At 47.7% G+C, this 20075-nt stretch overlaps 1 protein-coding gene and 1 long non-coding RNA gene across 2 annotated transcripts in view; one reads left to right on the forward strand and one right to left on the reverse strand.

The window, feature by feature from the left end:
* LOC132536844 (uncharacterized) overlaps positions 1–15451 on the forward strand; it is an 18130-nt gene extending 2679 nt beyond the window's left edge. The window contains exons 2-4 of the long non-coding RNA XR_009548385.1: positions 3329–3420; positions 4796–4956; positions 14874–15451. This is a non-coding gene — a long non-coding RNA (uncharacterized LOC132536844). The remainder of the gene's footprint in view (positions 1–3328; positions 3421–4795; positions 4957–14873) is intronic.
* Positions 12877–18078, reverse strand: PPM1N (protein phosphatase, Mg2+/Mn2+ dependent 1N (putative)). Its single transcript, XM_007532227.3, is given in 6 exon segments — positions 12877–13224; positions 15299–15359; positions 15443–15548; positions 15635–15752; positions 17192–17233; positions 17235–18078. Coding segments are annotated over 5 exon segments (987 nt in total). The 5' UTR covers positions 17898–18078; the 3' UTR covers positions 12877–13224; positions 15299–15301.
* Positions 18079–20075: the final 1997 nt, after the last annotated feature.

Below are 20075 nucleotides of genomic sequence, written 5' to 3' on the forward strand. Positions count from 1 at the left end.
GCACCCTGACCCGCAGGCCCCGCCCCGATGACGGCACGTGAGACCACGCCCCTCCCATCCGGCGCCACCTGGCCGGGGGGCGGGGTCCTGGGCTGAGCCTGGGAACACCTCTGTTCCTCTACACCGGGTAAACTGAGGCCCCAAGACAGTGTTTGGGTGTCTTCCAGGTTAACCTGGGGTCTTGTCCTCTTGGTGAACCCCCAGGGCCCAAGCAGTTCTTGGGTGCGAGGTGTAAAGGTAAAAGCGACCATAATCCAGCCCAGCTGCCTGGAAGGTGAAACTCAACCTTGTCAGCCTTTGTCTATCCTTTAGGCCATGTTCTGACACTCTTTTAATTAATTCCAGAGCATCACTCTGGCACACACCATGCCTGGGATCGAACTATGGGCCTCGTGCTTGAGAGTCCAAGCCTTAATCCACCTCCCGGGCTGCAGTTCCTTTTTATTTTTAAATTTATTCTTTTATAAGAAAGAGAAAGAAAGAACCAGAACACCACTCCAGTGCATGGGCACCAGGATCAAACTGGGGACGTCATGCTTGAGAGTTCCGCTGTCCCCCCTCCTACGTCAAAATTTATTATTTATTTATTCGTCTATTTTTGCCAGCAGGGTTCTCACCGGGGCTTAGTGCTTGCACAACAAATCCATTGCTCCCAGCAGCCATTTTCTTTTCCATACTTTTTTCTTCTTGATAGAGACACAGAAATTAAGAGGAGGAGAGCGGGGAGAAATAGGGAGAGAGAGAAAAAAATACACCTGCAGCACTGCTTCACCACTTGTGAAGCTTCCTTCCTGCAGGAGGATCCAGGGGCTTGAACCTTATCCTTGCATACTGTAACATGTGCAGTGCTACTGGGTGCACCACTGCCCAACACCAAAGATTGATTTCTTTTTTTTAATATTTATTTATTTACTCCCTTTTTGTTGCCCCTGTTTTATTGTTGTAGTTATCATTGTTGTTATTGATGTCATTGTTGCTGGATAGGACAGAGAGAAATGGAGAGAGGGGGAGAGAAAGATAGACACCTGCAAACCTGCTTCACCGTCTGTGAAGTGACTCCCCTGCAGGTGGGGAGCCAGGGATCCTTACCTCGGTCCTTGCGCTTTGTGCCACCTGCACTCAACCTGCTGCACTACCGCCAGACTCCCTGATTTCTTTATTAATGAGAAACAGAGAGAAACATAACATTACTCTGGTACATTTCATATCAGAAGTCAAACTCGGGACCTCATGCTTGAGAATCCAATGCTCAGTCTGTGCCACCTCCTGAGCCCCTGTCTCTCCCCCCCCCCTTTTTTTTTTTTTTTTTTGCACCAGAGCACTATTTAGCTCTGGCTTGTAGTGGTGCAGGGAATTGAACCTGGGACTTTGGAGCCTCAGGCATGACAGTCTCTTTATATAACCTTTATGCTGTCTACCCTCCACCCTTGTGTCCCTCTTTCTGTCTGACTGTCAGCCTGGAGCTGTGAAGTCCCACTGAAAAGAAAACAAAGAACAATCTAAGGTAGGGACCAAGTGGTGGTGCACCAGGTTGAGTGCACACATTACAATGCTCAAGGACCTGGGTTCAATCCCCTGGTCCCCACCTGCAGGAGGAAAGCTTCACAACTGGTAAAGCAGTGCTACAGGTGTCTCTCTCTCTCTCCACCTCTATCTCCCCTTCTCTCTCAATTTCTGCCTGTCTCTGTCTATTCAATAAATAAAGATTTAAAAGAAAAAGTACATAAAAATAGAATGAACTAAGGAGGCCATTTCTAGAGAGAATTCCAAAGGACACAAGTGAACTATCTGTCCATATTTTCCAGCCACCCTCTACTTTAAGAATAGTTAGCAGATGACTAATTAGCATAGTATTTTCACATAGCTACTTAAAACTAGAGTGACTGCGTTTCTGTTTGGGATCCTGGCGCTTTGCACCATGTGCGCTTAACCCACCGCGCCACCACCCGACCCCCTGATTTACTTTTTTTTTTTTTTAATATATTTAATAAGAGAAAGTCAGTGGTCTGGGAGGTGGCACAGTGGCTAAGGCACTAGACTCTTAAGCACGAGGTCCTGAGTTCAGTCCCTGGCAGCACATGTACCAGAGTGATGTCTGGTTCTTTCTCTCTCTCTCCTATCTTTCTCATTAATAAATAAATAAAATCTAAAAAAAAGAGAGAGAGAGAAAATCAGAGCATCACTCTGGCACAAGTGATGCTGGGGCTCGAACTCAGCTCCTCACATGCCAAGTCCTGTGCTTTACCACTGGGCCACCTTCCCAGATACCGTTTTGACATTTGTTTAAAATGTTTTATAGTAGGGCCAGGCAGTGGCACACCTGGTTAAGCGCTCACATTACAGTGCACAAGGTCCCAGATTCAAGCCCCTGACCCTCACCTGCAGGGGGAGAGCTTCATGAGTGGTGAAGCAGAGCTGTACGTGTCTCTCTGTCACTCTTTCTCTCTCTATCTCCTCCTCCTCTCTCAATTTCTCTCTGTCTCTATCCAATAATAAACAAAAATAAAATATAATGTTTTATAGTGACAGAATTGGAGAAGGAAGGAGGAGAAACAGACACCTGCAACACTGCTTCACCACTTATGAAGCTTCCTCACTACAGGTGGCGAGTTCTGACATTAAAAAAATTTTTTTTTAAGATTTTATTTATTAATGAGAAAGATAGAAGGAGAGAGAAAGAATCAGACATCACTCTGGCACATGTGCTGCCAGGGATCAAACTCAGGACCTCATGCTTGAGAGCCCAAAGCCTTATCACTGCGCTACCTCCCGGACCACAAGTTGTGACATTTTTAAAAGTTGCAAATAGTTGGTGTATTGCACCAAAAGTAAGACTCTGGGGTGGGTGGGTGGGTGATGTTCAGGCCCTGGAACATGATAGCGGAGGACCTAGTGGGGGTTGTATTGTTATGTGGAAAACTGGCAAATGTTATGCATGTACAAACTATTATATTTACTGTCAACTGTAAAACATTAATCCCCCAATAAAGAAATAAAAAAAAAGTTGCAAAAAACAAAAGAGAGAAGCAGTAGAGGAAGCAGCAGCAGCAAAAGGGGCCCAGTGTCTATTGGATTTTTTTTTTTTTTTTTTTTGCCAGAGCACTGATCAGCTCTGGCTTTTCATGGTGCAGGGGATTGAACCTGGGACTTTGGAGCCTCAGGCATGAGAATCTCTTTGCATAACCATTATGCTATCTACCTCTGCCCACTTTTTTTCCCACTGGGGCTTTATGCTTGTGAGATCGTACTACCCGTGAGGTTCCTTTCTCTCTCTCTTTTCTTCTTCTCCTCCTTCTCCTTCCTTCTTCTCCTCCTTGTTCTTTTACAGATAAAGACTGAGCTGCTCTTCCCTTCAGTTGGCCCCCTCCTCCTCAGAGATCTCCCCAGAAACTTGTCCAGAGCAACCATCCAATCACAAAGGTAGTAACTAGAGTGCTGTTGTTATTTCCCTGGATGGATGGATGGATGGATGGATGGATGGATGGATGGATGGATGTGTGTGTTGGTGACATATACATATATATACTATTTGAGGTTCCACTACTGTGGGATAACTTTTTCAGAGAGACACAGGGGGAACAGGAAAGACCACAGTGCCACAGCTTCCTCCTATGTGGTGGGAGATGGGCTCAAACTTGGGTACATATATGACAGAGCAGGTACACTCTCCAGGTGAGCTATTTTGCTGGCCCCAAACCAAGTTACCGTATTGCCTGCTAAAAAAAAGAGAGAGAGAGACATAAATGGGAGTTGGGCAGTAGTGCAGCGGGTTATGTGCACATGGCGCAAAGTGTAAGGATCCCCATTGGAGCCCCCAGCTGCCCATCTGCAGGGGAGTCTTCACAGGCGGTGAAGCAAGTCTGCAGGTGCCTATCTTTCTCTCCCCCTCTCTGTCTTCCCCTCTCTATTTCTCTCTGTCTTATCTAACAACAACGTCAATAGTAGCTACAAAAAAAAAAGGGCAACAAAAAGGGAAAATAAATAAATAAAACTTAAAAAAAAGACACGAATAAAAACGTTTTAGTTTATGGTTTTTTTTAAATAAAAGAGATAAAAATACAGAGACAACAGAGTACTGCTCAGTTCTAGCGTATGATGTGCTGGGGACTGAGCCTGGGACCTTTAGGGTCTTAGGCATGAGAGTCATTTGCATTACCAGGTGCTTCTCCCCAGCCTGAATAACATTTAAAAATGTTTATTTACTTATCTAGTTATAGAAGAGAGAAAGAGAGAGAGAGATAAGCAGGGTATCACTCTGGTATACTCAATGTTGGGGATTGAACTTGGGGCTTTATACATGAGGTTTTTTTTTTAATTTTTTTATTATTATTTATTTTCCCTTTTGTTGCCAGTTTGTTGTTGTAGTTGTTGTCGTCGTTGTTGGATAGGACAGAGAGAAATGGAGAGGGGAGGGGAAGACAGAGAGGAGGAGAGAAAGACAGACATCTGCAGACCTGCTTCACCACCTGTTAAGCGACTCTCCTGCAGGTGGGGAGCCAGGGTTCGAACCAGGATCCTTATGCCGGTTCTAGTGCTTAGCTCCATGTGCGCTTAACCTGCTGTGCTACTGCCTGACCCCGTATACATGAGTTTTCAACACTTTATGTTTTGTACCTTCTTTGGGGCCACTGACTTTTTTTTTTTTTTTTTTAACCAGACCACTATTCAGCTCAGGACTGTGGTGGTGTTGGGGATTGAATCTGGGAGCCTTAGGCATAAGCATCTGTTGGGTAAACCGCTGTGCTATCTCCCAGCAGTGTCTGAGGATGACTTTATCTGTTCTTTGCAAATGCAGCACAGGTGCCCGAAACACACAGGGAAGGAGCAGGGATCTCAGCAGGGCTTCTGGTTCCAGGCACAGGCAGCCATCTATATCCTCAGGTTCTGCGTCTGAGAATCCAATGAAGTAATGATGGGAAGCCTGTTCATCTGTGTTTAAGTCTTCTGTGTCGTATGGTATGTATGCCTTTTATTTATTTATTTATTTACTGCTAGAATTTACCTGTAATAAATCTTTTAAAAAGTTTTAAGGGACCAGGTGCTGGTACAACTGGTTAAGTGCACACATTGCAGCGCACAAAGACCCAGGGTTCAAGCCTCTGGTCCCCATCTGCAGGGGGAAAGCTTCACAAGTGGTGATGCAGAATTGCAGGTGTCTCTTTGCCTCTCCCCCTCTCTATCTCTCCCTCTCCCCTCTCAGCTTCTCTCGGTCTCTATCCATTAATAAATAAATAAATATATTTAAAAAGTTTTATTCACTCATGAGCAGTAAAAAGAGAACCAGAACATCACTCCTGCACATGCAATGCTAGGGACTGAACTCAGGAAATCATGCTGGAGAGTCCAAGGCTTTATCCATTGCCCCACCTCCTAGGCCAGAGTTTTCACTGGAGCTTTGCACCTGATGATTCCACCTCTCCCAGTGGTTTTATTATTATTTTTTCTTTATTTGGGGAGAGGCAGAGAGGGAGAGACACCACAGCATGGATCACGATCCCCTTTTGTGTGGTATTCCCATGTGGTGGCGGGGGGCTTGAACACAGATCCTTGCACATGGTAAAGTGTTGAACTCTTTGGGGGAACCATCTCCAAGCCCTGGTCCTAGAGATTTTTTTTTCCTTCTTATTACACTGTTTTTCTTGTCATTGTTCCCTAAATAATGCAGCAACACAACTGTTTACATGGTATATACTTGATGTTAGGTATGATTAGTAATCTTGAATTATTGTGAAGTTGACTGGAGATGGCTAAAACACTGGACTGGCATGCAAGGACATCCTGAATTTGGGTCCTTACCTCATACGTGCATAAGTGATGCTCTGGTTCTCTCTTATCATAAATAAATCTTAAAAAAAAAATTACTGGGGCATGGGCAGTATCATAATGGCTATGATACAAAGACTTTCATGCCTGAGACTCCAAGGTACCAAATTCAATCCCTAGCACCTTCACAAACCAGATCTAAGCAGTGCTCTGGCCTTACTCCTCTTTTTCTTTCTTTCTTTCCTTTTTTTTTTTTTTTTTTTTTTTTACCAGAGCACTGTTCAGCTCTGGCTTTTGATTGTACAGGAGATTGAACCTGGGGCTTTGGAGCCTCAGGCATGAGAGTCTCTTTGCATAACCATTATGCTGTCTACCCCACCCCATTTTACTTTTTGATAGAGGGGGAGAGACCAAAATATAGAGGAAGAGAGAAACAGACATGGGCAGCACTGCCTTACCATTTGTGAAGCTTCCTTGCTGAAAGTGGGGACTGAGAACTTGAACCTTTGTCCTCAAGCATGGTGACATGTGTGCTGTACCAAGTGCACCACCACTGGGCCTCTGTCTCTTTTTAACACAATTTTAATTGTATTTTTATTTATGTATTATTGGATAGAGACAGAGAGAGAAATTGACAGAGGAGGGGAGATAGAGAGAGAAAGAGATACCTGCAGCTCTGCTCCACTACTCATGAAGCTTTCCCCCTGCAGGTGGGGACTAGAGTCTTAAACCAAGGTCTTTGTATACTGTAATGTGTGTGCTTAACCAGGTGCACCACCACCTGGGTCACTGTCTCTTTCTATCTGAAAATGTCAGCCTAGAGTAGTGAAGTCCCATAAATGAAAAAAGAAAAGTAATTTTTTATTTCTTTATTGGGGGATTAATGTTTTACATTCAACAGTAAATACAATAGTTTGTCCAACAACAGATGAGTGGCTGAGCAAGTTGTGGTATATATACACAATGGGATACTACTCAGCTGTAAAAAATGGTGACTTCACCGTTTTCAACCGATCTTGGATGGACCTTGAAAAAATCATGTTGAGTGAAATAAGTCAGAAACTGAAGGATGAATATGGGATGATCTCACTCTCAGGCCGAAGTTGAAAAACAAGATTAGAAAAGAAAACACAAGTCGAACCTGAAATGGAATTGGAGTATTACACTAAAGTAAAAGACTCTGGGGTGGGTGGATGGGTGGGGAGAATACAGGTCCATGAAAGATGATGAATGACATAGTGGGGGTTGTATTGTTAAATGGGAATCTGGGGAATGTTATGCATGTACAAACTATTGTATTTACTGTTGAATGTAAAACATTAATTCCCCAATAAAGAAATAAATTATTAAAAAAAATAGTTTGTACATGCATAACATTTCTCAGTTTTCAACACAACAATACAACCCCCACTAGGTCCTCTGTCATCCTTTTTGGACCTGTATTTTTCCCCCTACCCACCCCAGAGTCTTTTACTTTGGTGCAATACACCAGCTCCAGTTCAGGTTCTACTTGTCTTTGCTCTTCTGATCTTGTTTCTCAACTTCTGCCTGAGAGTGAGATCATCCCATATTTATCCTTCTGTTTCTGACTTATTTCACTTAACATGATTTCTTCAAGCTCCATCCAAGATGGGCTGAAAATAGTGAAGTCACCATTTTTGATAGCTGAGTAGTATTCCATTGTGTATATATACTACAACTTGCTCAGCCACTCATCTTTTGTTGGACACCTGGGTTGCTTCCTGGTTTTGGCTATTACAAATTGTGCTGCTAAGAATATATGTGTACACAGATCTTTTTGGATGCCCCAGGAGAGGAATTGCAGGATCATAGGGTAGGTCCATTTCTAGCCTTCTGAGAGTTCTCCAGACTGCTCTCCACAGAGGAAAATAAAAGTATTTTAAGTTATAAATACAACTTGGCTGGGGGAGATAGCATAATGGTTCCATAAGAAGACCTCCCTGCCTGAAATACTGAAGGTCTCAAGTTCTACCCCCAGCACCACCACTAGCCAGAGCTGAGCAGTGCTCTGGTAAGAAAAGAGAAAAGGGGGGTCGGGCTGTAGTGCAGTGCGTTAAGCGCAGGTGGTGCAAAGCTCAAGGACCGGCATAAGGATCCTGGTTCGAGCCCCCAGCTCCCACCTGCAGGGGATCTGCTTCACAGGCGGTGAAGCAGGTCTGCAGGTGTCTATCTTTCTCTCCCCTCTGTCTTCCCCTCCTCTCTCCATTTCTCTCTGTCATATCTGAAAACAGGGTGACAACAAGGGCAACAGAATGGGAAAAGTGCCCTCCAGGATCAGTGGATTTGTAGTGCAGGCACTGAGCCCCAGCCGATAACCCTGGAGGCAAAAAGAGAAAGAAAGAAAGAAAGGAAGAAAGAAAGAAAGAAAGAGAGAGAAAGAAAGGGAGTCGGGCTGTAGAGCAGCGGGTTAAGCACAGGTGGCGCAAAGCACAAGGACCAGCATAAGGATCCCGGTTCGAGCCCTGGCTCCCCACCTGCAGGGGAGTCGCTTCACAAGTGGTGAAGCAGGTCTTAGGTGTCCATCTTTCTCTCCCCCTCTCTGTCTTCCCCCTCCTCTCTCCATTTCTCTCTGTCCTATTCAACAGCAACAACAAAAATAATAATAACTACAACAATAAAACAACAAGGGCAACAAAATGGAATAAATAAATAAAATAAAAGAGAGAGAAAGAAAGAAAAGAAAAGAGAAAACATATATATAAACACAATAGAATCTCCAAAACTTCCCCTTGCCTTTCCCCCAAAGAGAGGAAAACCCAGAGGGGAAGAGAACATTTGGTTTTTCATGTATTTTTCTTTGGGGGGAGAGTGATGGGGTGGTTCCAGATGGTGGATGGAATTTCCCTTTTCTTGAGTCTGTCTGGGAGAGGGAAGTAGTAGGGGATCAGCATTCTGGGGTTCCTCCATCAACTTGCCTTCCTTATGCTGAGCTGTGGAGCTGAGGAAAGGAGGATTTTCTTCCATAGTTCCCCTGAGGCCCCAGCTGACTACAAACTCCCCACAGTACGACAGCAGTCAGGCCTTCAAGTCCACTTCAAGCCTGAGTGCATAGGGGTGGGGTGGGCTTCTTTGGCCCTTTCTGCCCTTCTAGAACAGAATACAAGGGGGACAGCAACAGGAAGCCCTCCTTGCTTTTCATTATCTATGCCTCTGGAATCTGGAAGCACTACTTCCATTTTTTTTTTTCCTCCAGGGTTATCGCTAGGGCTCGGTACTAGCACTACAAGTCCACTGCTCCTGGAGGCTAGTTTTCCCATTTTGTTGCCCTTGTTGTGGTTGTTATTGTTGGATAGGACAGAGAGAAATCAAGAGAGGAGGGGAAGACAGAGGGGGAAAGAGACACCTGCAGACCTGCTTCACCACTTGTGAACTTCCCCTCCTGCAGGTGGGGACCAGAAGCTTCATCCCTTGGTCCTTGTGAATGGTATTGTGTGCACTCAACTAGGTGGCCAAGACCCAGTCGTTTTGTTTTATTTTTATGTATTTTACCAGAACACTGCTCAGTTCAGGATTATGGTAGTGTGGGAGATTGAACCTGGGACCTTGGAGCTTCAGGTATGGGAGACTTTGCAGAATCAGTCTATTATCTCCCCAGACCCTTTTTCCTTTGAAAGATCAACAATCCCCACCTCTCTCTCTTCAGAGATTTACTTATTAATTATTGAGAGAACCAGAGCATCACTCTGACACATGGCATGTTAGGCATCGAACGTGAGCTCTCATGTTATGAGTTCAGCCCTCCATCCACTGTACCACATTTCTCCTGCTCTGCATTTCTGAGTCCATCAGGAGTGGGTGCAGTGAGCCCCAACCCCAAACAGGAGGAGGGGGCATGTGGCCTCAGTCTGGTCAGAAGCAAAATTGCTAATCATGTGACATACAGTAACCAATGAGAAGAGGCTGTGGGAAAGGGTAGGCTTGGGGGGCTTGAGCCTGGCAGTGAAGCCCCCAGAAAGCAAATGGAGCATGGTGTGGGAGGTGGTGCAGTGGATAATGCATTGGACTCTCAAGCATGAGTTCCTGAGTTCAATCCCCAGCAGCACATGTACCAGAATGATGCCTTTCTCTCTCTCCTCCTTTCTCATTAATAAATAAAATATTTTTAAAAAATCAAGAAAAGAAAGAAAGCAAATGGAGCGAATAGCTGGTTCCAGATGCCATCACGTGACAACTGCACGCCATAAGGCCTCCAGTCCCCAAGCTGCCAGTTACATGACCCAGTAAATTCCCTGCTTGGGGGTTTCTGCCACTGCCACTCAAGACTCAAAAAACAAAACAAACAAACAAACAAAGCCCCAACACAAACCCCTCTAATGTAGTCTTAGGAATTACATCCTCTGCACCACTGCCTTGCAACTGCTGTCTCGGTCCCTGAGCCCTTGGGCCTCAGTTTTTGTGGCTTCACCCACGCTGTTTGGAAATCTTTAGACAACCTGGTCTTGAAGGGGATCCTGTGCTCTTTACAGTACAATGAGGGCTTGGTCATGGACATTCCTGGGCTTTTTCTGCCTCCCCCTACATGCAGGGGGAAGCATGTTGTCAGATCACTGCAAAGCATTCTTTTTGGAGGGGAAGAAATCCCTTCTCTGTTCCTGTGTCCGTGTACACACACCATACAACATAAACACACCCATCTTTCCTGAAACAGTGTTTCAGGGCTGGGACTGAGGGTTTATGGGTATGTCCAGCAAGTTCCTTGTCCCCTCTGGCCACAATTTCTTCATCAAGAAAGGAGGTTGAGGGCTAGGGAGATAGCATAATGGTTATTTATGCAAAGAGCTTTTTATGCCTGAGGCTCCAGGTTCAGTCCTCAGCACTAACATAAGCCAAAGGTGAGCAGAGCTCTGAGAAGAAAAATATATTGGCATTGGCAAAATAGCTCACCTGGGTACTTTTCTGCTTTGCCATGGGTTGTCATCTAGGTTTGAGCCCCCGACCCCCACCACAACACACAATTGGAGGAAATTTTGGTACTGTGGTTTCTTTTTTCTTTTTAATTTTATTTATTTATTTCCTTATTTAATTATTTTTGCCTCTAGGATTATAGCTGGGGCTCCGTGCCTACACTATGAATCCACTACTCCTGGAGGCTATTTTTCCCATTTTGTTGCCCTTGTTGCTGTTATTGCTATTGTTATAGCTATCGTAGCTGTTGGATAGTACAGACAGAAATCGAGAGAGGAGGGGAAGACAGAGAGAGGGAGAGAAAGATACTTGCAGACCTGTTTCACCACCTGTGAAGGGACTCCCCTGCAGGTGGGAAGCCCGGAGCTCAAACTGGGATCCTTAAGCCTGTCCTTGCGCTTTGTGCCACGTGTGCTTAACCCTCTGCGCTACCGCCCGGCTCCCGGATTTTTTATTTATTAGAAAGGTAGGAGGAAAAAGAGAAAGAACCAGACATCACTCTGGTACATGTGTCGCTAGGGATTGATCTCAGGACCTCATGCTTGAGAGTCTAATGCTTTATCCACTGTACCACCTCTGGACCACACACACACCAGATTTTTTCTCTCTCTGTCACATACACACACACACACACACACACACACACACACACACACACACACACACACACACACACACACACACACACACACACACCCATCCCTCTGTGTGATGTTCCCACATTAGGATGGGGGCTCAAAGCTGGGTCCTTGCACATGGTAAAGTGTGCCCTCTACTGGATGAGCTTTCTTCTGGCCACCTCTGTATTTATTTATTAGTATGAACTGAGGCTACACTGCTCCAGGCTGACTTTTTCTTTTTCCAGATAGAAAGATAGAGACCCAGGTTCGAGCCCCCGGTCCCCACCTGCAGGGGGAAAGCTTTGCCAGTGGTGAAGCAGGTCTGCAGTTGTCTCTCTATCTACTCCTCTCTATCTCCCCATCCTCCTCTCAATTTCTGGCTGTCTCTGTCCAATACATAAATAAAGATAATTTAAAAAAAAGATAGAGACAGAGCCAGCAAGCTAGCTCACTTGACTAGTGCATTTGCTTTGTCTGTCATTGTTGCCTATCTCTCTGGCTTTATCTGAAAAAGTCAGCCCGAAGTGGTAAAGTCCTGGAGATAACCAAAAAGATAAAAGGAAGGCAGAGATGGAGAGGATGATAACATAGAACTGGAGCTTCCTCCACTATGGTGGGGGCCAGGCCCTAGCCTCGGCCCTGCACTTGGCAAAGCAGTCTACTCTCCAAGTGAGCTACTTGGTGGGCCTCTGTCCTGATCCTTCTTTTATTTATTTCCTTTTTGTTGCCCTTATTTTTTTTTATTGTTGTTGTAGTTATTATTGTTGTTGTTGATGATGTCGTTGTTGGATAGGACAGAGAGAAATGGAGAGAGGAGGGGAAGACAGAGACAGGGAGAGAAAGACAGACACCTGCTGACCTGCTTCACCGCCTGTGAAGCAACTCCCCTGCAGGTAGGGAGCCGGGGGCTCGAACTGGGATCCTTAAGCTGGTCCTTGCGCTCTGTGCCACATGCACTTAACCCACTGAGCTACCGCCCGACTCCCTGTCCTGATCCTTCTATGGGAAAAAGTCAGTCAGCTTAGAGTGAAGCCCCAGTAATGAAAACAAACAAACAAAACCCAGAAAAACATCACAGAGCCAAAGCTTTCTTTTTTAAAAAATATTTTATTTATTTATTAATGAGAGGGATAGGAGAAAGAGCCATACATCACTCTGGTACATGTGCTGCCAGTGATTGAACTCAGGACCTTATGCTTGAGAGACCAACATTTTATCCACTACGCCACCTCCTGGACCACAAGCCAAAGCTTTCTTAACTTGGGGGTGGGGGTTCAAAAATGGGTCATATACTAGTCAAGTGAGCTACGTTGCTAAAACCACTCCCTTTTTTATTTTATTTATTTATTTATTTTTATTGTTGTCATTGTTGGATAGGACAGAGACAAATGGAGAGAGGAGGGAAAGACGGGAGGAGAGAAGGACACCTACAGACCTGCTTCACCGCCTGTGAAGGGATCCCCCTGTAGGTGGGGAGCCGGGGGGTCGAACCGGGATCCTTAGCCGACCCTTGCGCTTTGCGCCACGTGTGCTTAACCCACTGCGCTACTGCCCGACTCCCACCACTCCCCTTTTTAAATAATGATCGACAAGACCATAGGATAAGGGGTGTACATTTCCACACAATTACCACCACCAGAGTTCTGTATCCCATCCCCTCCATTGGAAGCTTTCCTATTCTTTATGTCTCTGAGAGCCCAAGATCATTGTGGGGTGCAGAAGGTGGGAGGTCTGACTTCTGTAATTGCTTCTTTGCTGGATATGGATGTTGACAGGTTGATCCATACTCCCAGCCTGTACTTATCTTTCCCTAGTGGGGCAGGGATCTAGGGAGGTGGGTTTCCAGGACACATTGGTGAGGTTGTCTGCCCAGGGAAGTCAGGTTGACATCATGGTAGCATCTGCAGTTTGGTGGCTGAAAAATCATTAAGATATAAAGCAGAACAAATTATTTACTAATCAGGAATATAAAGGTAAGACTGTAGCGAATGATACTTGGGGGTCTCCATTTTGCAGAAGGCTAGTATGTCTATTTTAGGTACATTCCAAGGTGCTCATGACTTTACTAGTTTTTGCCTGAGCCTGACAGCTAACATGCAGATGGGCTAAAGGTATTGTCTGGGGAGACAGTGTCAGAGTTGAAAATAGGACTAAAAAGCTGGATCAGGGAAGAGAGTAGCTCCCAAATATGGGGAAAATATAAATACTGTTAACTGTAACCCCATCGATTAGATCTGGAGCCCATATTCAGCACAGGAGCCTGTGTAACCTCTGCATCCTTGTAGGGCTGAGCTTGCATTCTGTGGTCACAGCTAGATACATTCCAGGCTACACTCATTATCAGACCCGTCTTCCTTGAGTGGCATATGTGTTGACCCAACCTTCCTTTGGAGAATGGGACACTCCCTACCAATGTTGACCCACACTGAGAGCAAGGGCCTATAAAGGCCCACAAGAGGGTCTACTCCTGATGGAGATGACCAGTGACAGTGGAGAGAGGGATTTGATAAAGGTCTAGGCCCAACATATCTGTGTGGAAATCCCAGGATTCCCTGACTAGGGCCTTGAGTGATTCCACCCCCCACAACTTTTTTTTAATTATTTTATTTTATTTTATTTTATTTTATTTTATTTATTCCCTTTTGTTGCCCTTGTTGTTTTATTGTTGTAGTTATTATTGTTGTTGTCGTTGTTGGATAGGACAGAGAGAAATGGAGAGAGGAGGGGGAGACAGAGAGGAGGAGAGAAAGATAGACATCTGCAGACCTGCTTCACCGCTTGTGAAGCGACTCCCCTGCAGGTGGGGAGCCGGGGGCTCGAACCGGGATCCTTATGCCGGTCCTTGTGCTTTGCGCCACCTGCGCTTAACCCCCTGCATTACAGCCCGACTCCCTATAACTTTTTTTTAGAAAATTACTTTTGAGAGAGACCAGAGCACTACTCAGCTCTGGCATATGGCGCTAGAGAATGAACATGGGCCCTCAGCCATGCAAATCCTGTGCTATAATGTTAAACAGATTCTTCTTTTTAAAAATATTTAATCATTGGGAGTCGGGCGGTAGCGCAGAGGATTAAGCACACGTGGCACAAAGCACAAGGACCGGCGTAAGGATCTCTGTTCGAACGCCATGCTCCCCACCTGCAGGGTAGTCGCTTCACAGGCGGTGAAGCAGGTCTGCAGGTGTCTTTCTCTCCCCTCTCTGTCTTCCCCTCTTCCATTTCTCTCTGTCCTATCCAGCTACAACATCAATAACAACAATAACTACAACAACAATAAAAAGGGCAACAACAAGGGAAAATAAATAAATATAAAAATATTTAATCATTAATGGAGGATTGAAAGAGAAAGAACCAGATGATTGCTGTGGCACATGCAATGCCAGGTGTTGAACTTGGGGCCTCAAGCTTGAGAGAACAACACTACCCACTGTGCCGCTGAATATACATATTCTATTTTATTTGACAGAAAAGAAAATTGAGAGGGATGGGGAGATAGAAAGAGAGAGAGAGAGACAAAGACAACTGTAGACCTGATTCACTGCTTATAAAGTGTTATTCCTGCAGGTGGAGAGTGGGAGCTTCAACCCGGATTCTTGTGCATGGTAATATGTGCGTTTAACCAGATGAGCCACTGCCTGCCCCCGATTCTATTTTCTTTTTTTTCCCCCCATTTTGTTGTCGTAGCCTTGTTGTGGTTATTATTGTTGTTGATAATGTCGTTCGTTGTTGGATAGGACAGAGAGAAATGGAGAGAGGAGGGGAAGACAGAGAGGGGGGAGAGAAAGATAGACACCTGCAGACCTGCTTCACCGCCTGTGAAGCGACTCCCCTGAAGGTGGGGGGCTAGGGCTCCAACCAGGATCCCTACTCTGGTTCTTGTGCTTTGCACCACCTGCGCTTAACCTGCTGCGCTACCGCCTGACCCCCCCCCACACACACACACACATTCTATTTTCTAAGAGAAATATTCCAGTGCACAGGGTCCTCACCTCTCAGCACTCTCCTGAGGCCTGGCGGAGTTGAGAATAAGCTTCAGAGATGATTGTGGCCCTGGGGAGCGAAGGAAAGCCCTCAGGAGGGGGACCCTCCTCCTGCACCCTTCCCCTCACTTCACCCCCTTCACCCTGACTCACTTGCAGTAGAAGCCCCCTCCAGGAGGTAAGTTTGGGATGCCCTCAGAGATCAGAGTCCTGAAAACCTCATTTAGGCTGGGGGGTTCCTGAGCAGAGGCACACAGCTCTGGGATGGGGCGCAGGGGAGGCAAAAGTTATGGAGGAAACCCCTTGGCCGACCACCCATCCCATGGCCTGTCGGGACCTGCTCACCTGCAACCCTGTGGCCCAGGACTGCATCCAGCTCTTTCTCCTTCTTGATCGCCTCCTTACAAGGCCCGGGGGCCCCCGGGAAGCAGACTAGGATGCAGGTTATGTTGTCCAGGCTGCCCTGGAGAAGGTGGAGAAAGAGAGTCCTATGGGACAGTGCTAAAATCTTCCTAAGTAGAGATCCCCAGCAATCCCTGTGCTTTTCAAGCTCATAGTCCTCAAGCTCCGCCCACCTGCCCATTTAAACTGTCTTCTCACTAGGACCGACCACGCCCTCCGGGCACTAGCCCCGCCCCCACCACGAGGGACACGCCCACCTCCCGAAGCTCCTCCCACTATTTCTGTCACAAATCAAACCACAGGGCTCATTCATTTGTCCCGCAACTATCCCAATCCAAAAGATCACATCCTTCCTCTTAAAAATTCCTCCCAGAAAGAGAGAGGCAGACTGGGAGTATGGACCGACCAGTCAACGCCCATGTTCAGCGAGGAAGCAATTACAGAAGCCAGACCTTCTACCTTCTGCAAAGCTCAATGACCCTGGGTCCATGCTCCCAGAGGGATAGAGAATGGGAAAGCTATCGGGGGAGGGGGTGGGATATGGAGATTGGGCGGTGGGAATTGTGTGGAGTTGTACCCCTCCTACCCTATGGTTTTGTTAATTAATCCTTTCTTTAATAAAAAAAAAATTTCTAAAAAAAAAAATATATGGAAAAAAAAAATTCCTCCCAGGGGGAGTCGGGCTGTAGCGCAGGGGGTTAAGCGCAGGTGGCGCAAAGCACAAGGACCGGCATAAGGATCCCGGTTCGAGCCCCCGGCTCCCCACCTGCAGGGGAGTCGCTTCACAAGCGGTGAAGCAGGTCTGCAGATGTCTATCTTTCTCTCCTCCTCTCTGTCTCCCCCTCCTCTCTCCATTTCTCTCTGTCCTATCCAACAACGACAACAACAATAATAACTACAACAATAAAACAAGGGCAACAAAAAGGAATAAATAAAATAAATACAAAAAAAGGAAAAAAAATTCCTCCCAGGGGCTATAGGCAGTGGAGTAGCTAGTTGAACACAAACATTACCATGCGCAAGGACCTGGGTTCAAGCCCCTGGCCCCCACCTGCAGGGAGAAAGTTTCACGAGGGGTGAAGCAGGGAGGAAGGTGTCTCTCTGTCTCTATCCAGTAATAATAAATTTAAAGGGAGAGGGGCCGGGTGGTGGCGCACTTATTTGAGCGCACATGTTAACTGTGCAAGGGCCCGGGTTCGAGCTCCTGGTCCCCACTTGCAGGGGGGTAAGTTCTGCAAATGCTGAATCAGGGCTGCAGCTGTCTCTGTCTCTCTCCCTCTGTATCTGCCCTCTCGACTTCTGGCTATTTCTATTGCATAAATAAGATAATTAAAAGAGAGAGAGAAGAGACACCAGCCGCCCTGCTTCACCACTTGTGAAGCTTTCCCCCTGCAGGTGAGGACGAGGGCTCGAACCCGGGTCTCTGTGCATGGGAACATGTGCGCCCCCGCGCGGCGCCCATCCCACGTGTACTTCCGGGGAGACGCCGCGCCCCTGAACCTTGCACAGACATGTGTCGAGCAGCTGCGCGCAGACGAGCTCCCGGGGCCAGGCCGAGGCGGAGCCGCGAAGCCACCAGCCCCGCCAGGGCCGCGCCAGTCATGGCGTCCCACACGCCATCAGAGGCCAGCAGCAGGAACTCGTCCTCAGCCCCGCGGGCCAGGGCGGTGACCTCGGGTTCGGCAGAAACCAGCTGCAGCTCCGGGGGCCTCCCGGGAGCCTCTTTGAAGGCGAAGTCACCCAGCGCCCGAGACACGGCCAACGAGCCCTCGAGGCGCCGCCGGCGGATGGTGCCGCCCGCGTCGTGGATGCGCTCGCGTTCCCGCGGCCGCACGGGACGATGGTCCTCGGTGCTGAAGGCCACGGCGCCTGCGCGGCTCAGGATGGCGCGCGAGTCCCCGCAGTGCGCCAAGTACAGGAAGTGCGGGGAGACGAGCAGCGCCACCGCCGTGGAGCCGCCGGGCTGGCCTCTGGGCCAGAGCGCGCGCAGGCGGGCGTCCGCGCTCAGGAAGGCGCTCCGTAGCGCCCCGCACACGCCCTCGGGCTCGCGGGGCGCGGGTCCCAGCGCCTCCAGCACGTGGCCCAGCAGGTGGCGCGCACCAAAGAGCGCAGCGCGCGTCCCGCCGTGGCCATCGAGGACCGCGAAGAAAGCCCAGCCCGGGGGCAGCCCCGGCAGCGCCAGCCAGGCGCAGTGCGCGTCCTCCATGTGCGCCCGCCAGCCCTGCGCGCAGCTCGCCCCGAAGCGCAGGTCCCCGGGCGCAGACGCACCCCCGTGAGGCCGCTGGGCACAGCGCGGGGAGTCTAGGAGGAGCTGAGGTCCACCCTGAGTCCGGAGTCCTCCCTCCTCTTCCTCTCCCTTTGGAGCTGGCCAGAAGAGACGCTCCAACAGGCGGGTAAGAGCCGCCATCCTTCTATCTTGGGATCCCAAAGACTCCACCTGCTGCACCTGCTCTCTCTCTCTCCCTCTCTCTCTCTCCCTCTCTCCCTCTCTCCCACTCTCTCTCTGATGCCCACACACAGACACACATTAATTTCCTCTGCTGTGAGAAAATAAGCCACTTAAATCTATTTCCCATGCCCTTGACCTGCACTCTGGTCTGGTCGCTAGAGGGGACTGGACTCCTGGGTCTCCTCTCATCTGCATCTTTTTTTTTCTTTTTAAATTTGTTTTTCTCGTTCTTTGGTTGCCATCAGGATTTTTCCTGGGGCTCCGTGCCAGCACAACGAATGTACTTTCCCAATGGCCATTACCCCCTCCCCCGTCTTTTAAATTTTATTTAATAGGACAGAGAAGAATTGAAAGGAGAGAGACTGAGACCTGTAGCAATGCTTCACCGCTCATGAAGCTTCCTCCCTGCAGGTGGGGACTGGAGGCTTGAACTCTGGTCCTTGCACATGGTAGGTAACATATACACTTAACGAGGTGCACCACTGCCCAGTCCCTTTTCTGCAGTGATATGGATGGGATCCGGATGAGGGAAAAATAATGTAGCAAACTAGCACTTGGCATCTGTTACACTATAGTTTATGTCATCTCCAATTTAAGGAAAAGGCCACTGAGTCACAAAAGAATACAGCGTTACGGGGGGAATCAACTCCAGAAACACAGTTCTCACCACAAGACTTTGGTTTTGGATGCCCAGCAAAAACCTTTGTGCAAACTCCTGAGCCCAGTCCTGGGTTCGGCTGCTCTTTGAGACCGTTCAGGTTCTGTTTCAGTCTTAGCCCCTTGGAAATACTCCTCAAACACAAGGTCAGAAACCACTCATACTAGTCAAAGGAGTTTCCTCTCTCCAAGTTATGCCCATTGTATGGGCTACATTGCTTCCCTGGTCATCCCCCCCATTTCCTTTATTTTTAAAAATATATTTTATTTATTTATTATTGGATAGAAACAGAAATTGAGAAGGGAAGGGGAGCTAGAGAAGGAAAAAGACAGAGAGACACCTGCAGTCCTAATTCACCACTCGTGAAGCTTTCCCCCTGTAGATGGGGACCAGGAGCTTGAACCTGGGCCCTTGCATGCTGTAATGTGCGTGCTTAACCAGGTGTGCCACCACCTAGACCCCTCATTTCCTCTATAGGCAGCAAATTTAGCAGTTTCTCTAAAGAGCATCTTAAGTTTTTCCAAGGTAACAAATTTTTAAAAATTACTAAAGAGATACGAGAGAGAACCAGAGTAATCAAACTTGGGGACCCCATGACGCCTGGGTAGCTCATCGCTTTATCCACTGAGCCGCTTCCAAAGCCTGTCCGTATTTCATTTAAGTATGTATGTATGTGTATGTATGTATGTATGTGTGTGTATGTATGTATTAGGACTTAGCAGGGGAGAGAGAGGACCACAGTACTGCTCACCTTAGCATAAGGTGGTGCCTGGTGATTGAATTTGGGACCTCTAAGGTCCCAAGGTCAGACAGGCAAGTTGGTGCTCTAACACTTCAGTCTGCCTCCCTACTTCTGGCTCTGATTTACCCCACCCACCTCTAATTTGGTTTAAACCTCAAGCATATGTCAGCTCCTTTCCTTGTCTCAAAACTTCTCTCCCCTTTCTCACTCTCTCTGAGGTTCAGCCTACCTAGCCCAGAGTAGTAGACTACCTCCACCATCTCCTCAGCGCCACCCCTAGCTCCTAGCGCCGCCCTAGCCCACCTGAAGTCCACGTTCTCAGGATCTTCCTCTAGGTTCCTTCACCTTGGCCTTGGAAGATCATTTCGTCCCTTAAGGCCACGCCCCTTCGTGTAAGCCCCGCCCTCGTCACCGCCCTCTAGCCTCGTGGACCCAGAAACTTACACCCTGAGCCCCGCCCCCTGGTGCGGAGCCCCGCCCCCTAGTCCTCCCTCGGAATGGACGCCGCCTGCCCCGTGGCCCCGCCCCCGGGCCC

Source organism: Erinaceus europaeus, chromosome 2 (assembly GCF_950295315.1).
Source record: "Erinaceus europaeus chromosome 2, mEriEur2.1, whole genome shotgun sequence".
Lineage (NCBI taxonomy): Eukaryota > Metazoa > Chordata > Mammalia > Eulipotyphla > Erinaceidae > Erinaceus > Erinaceus europaeus.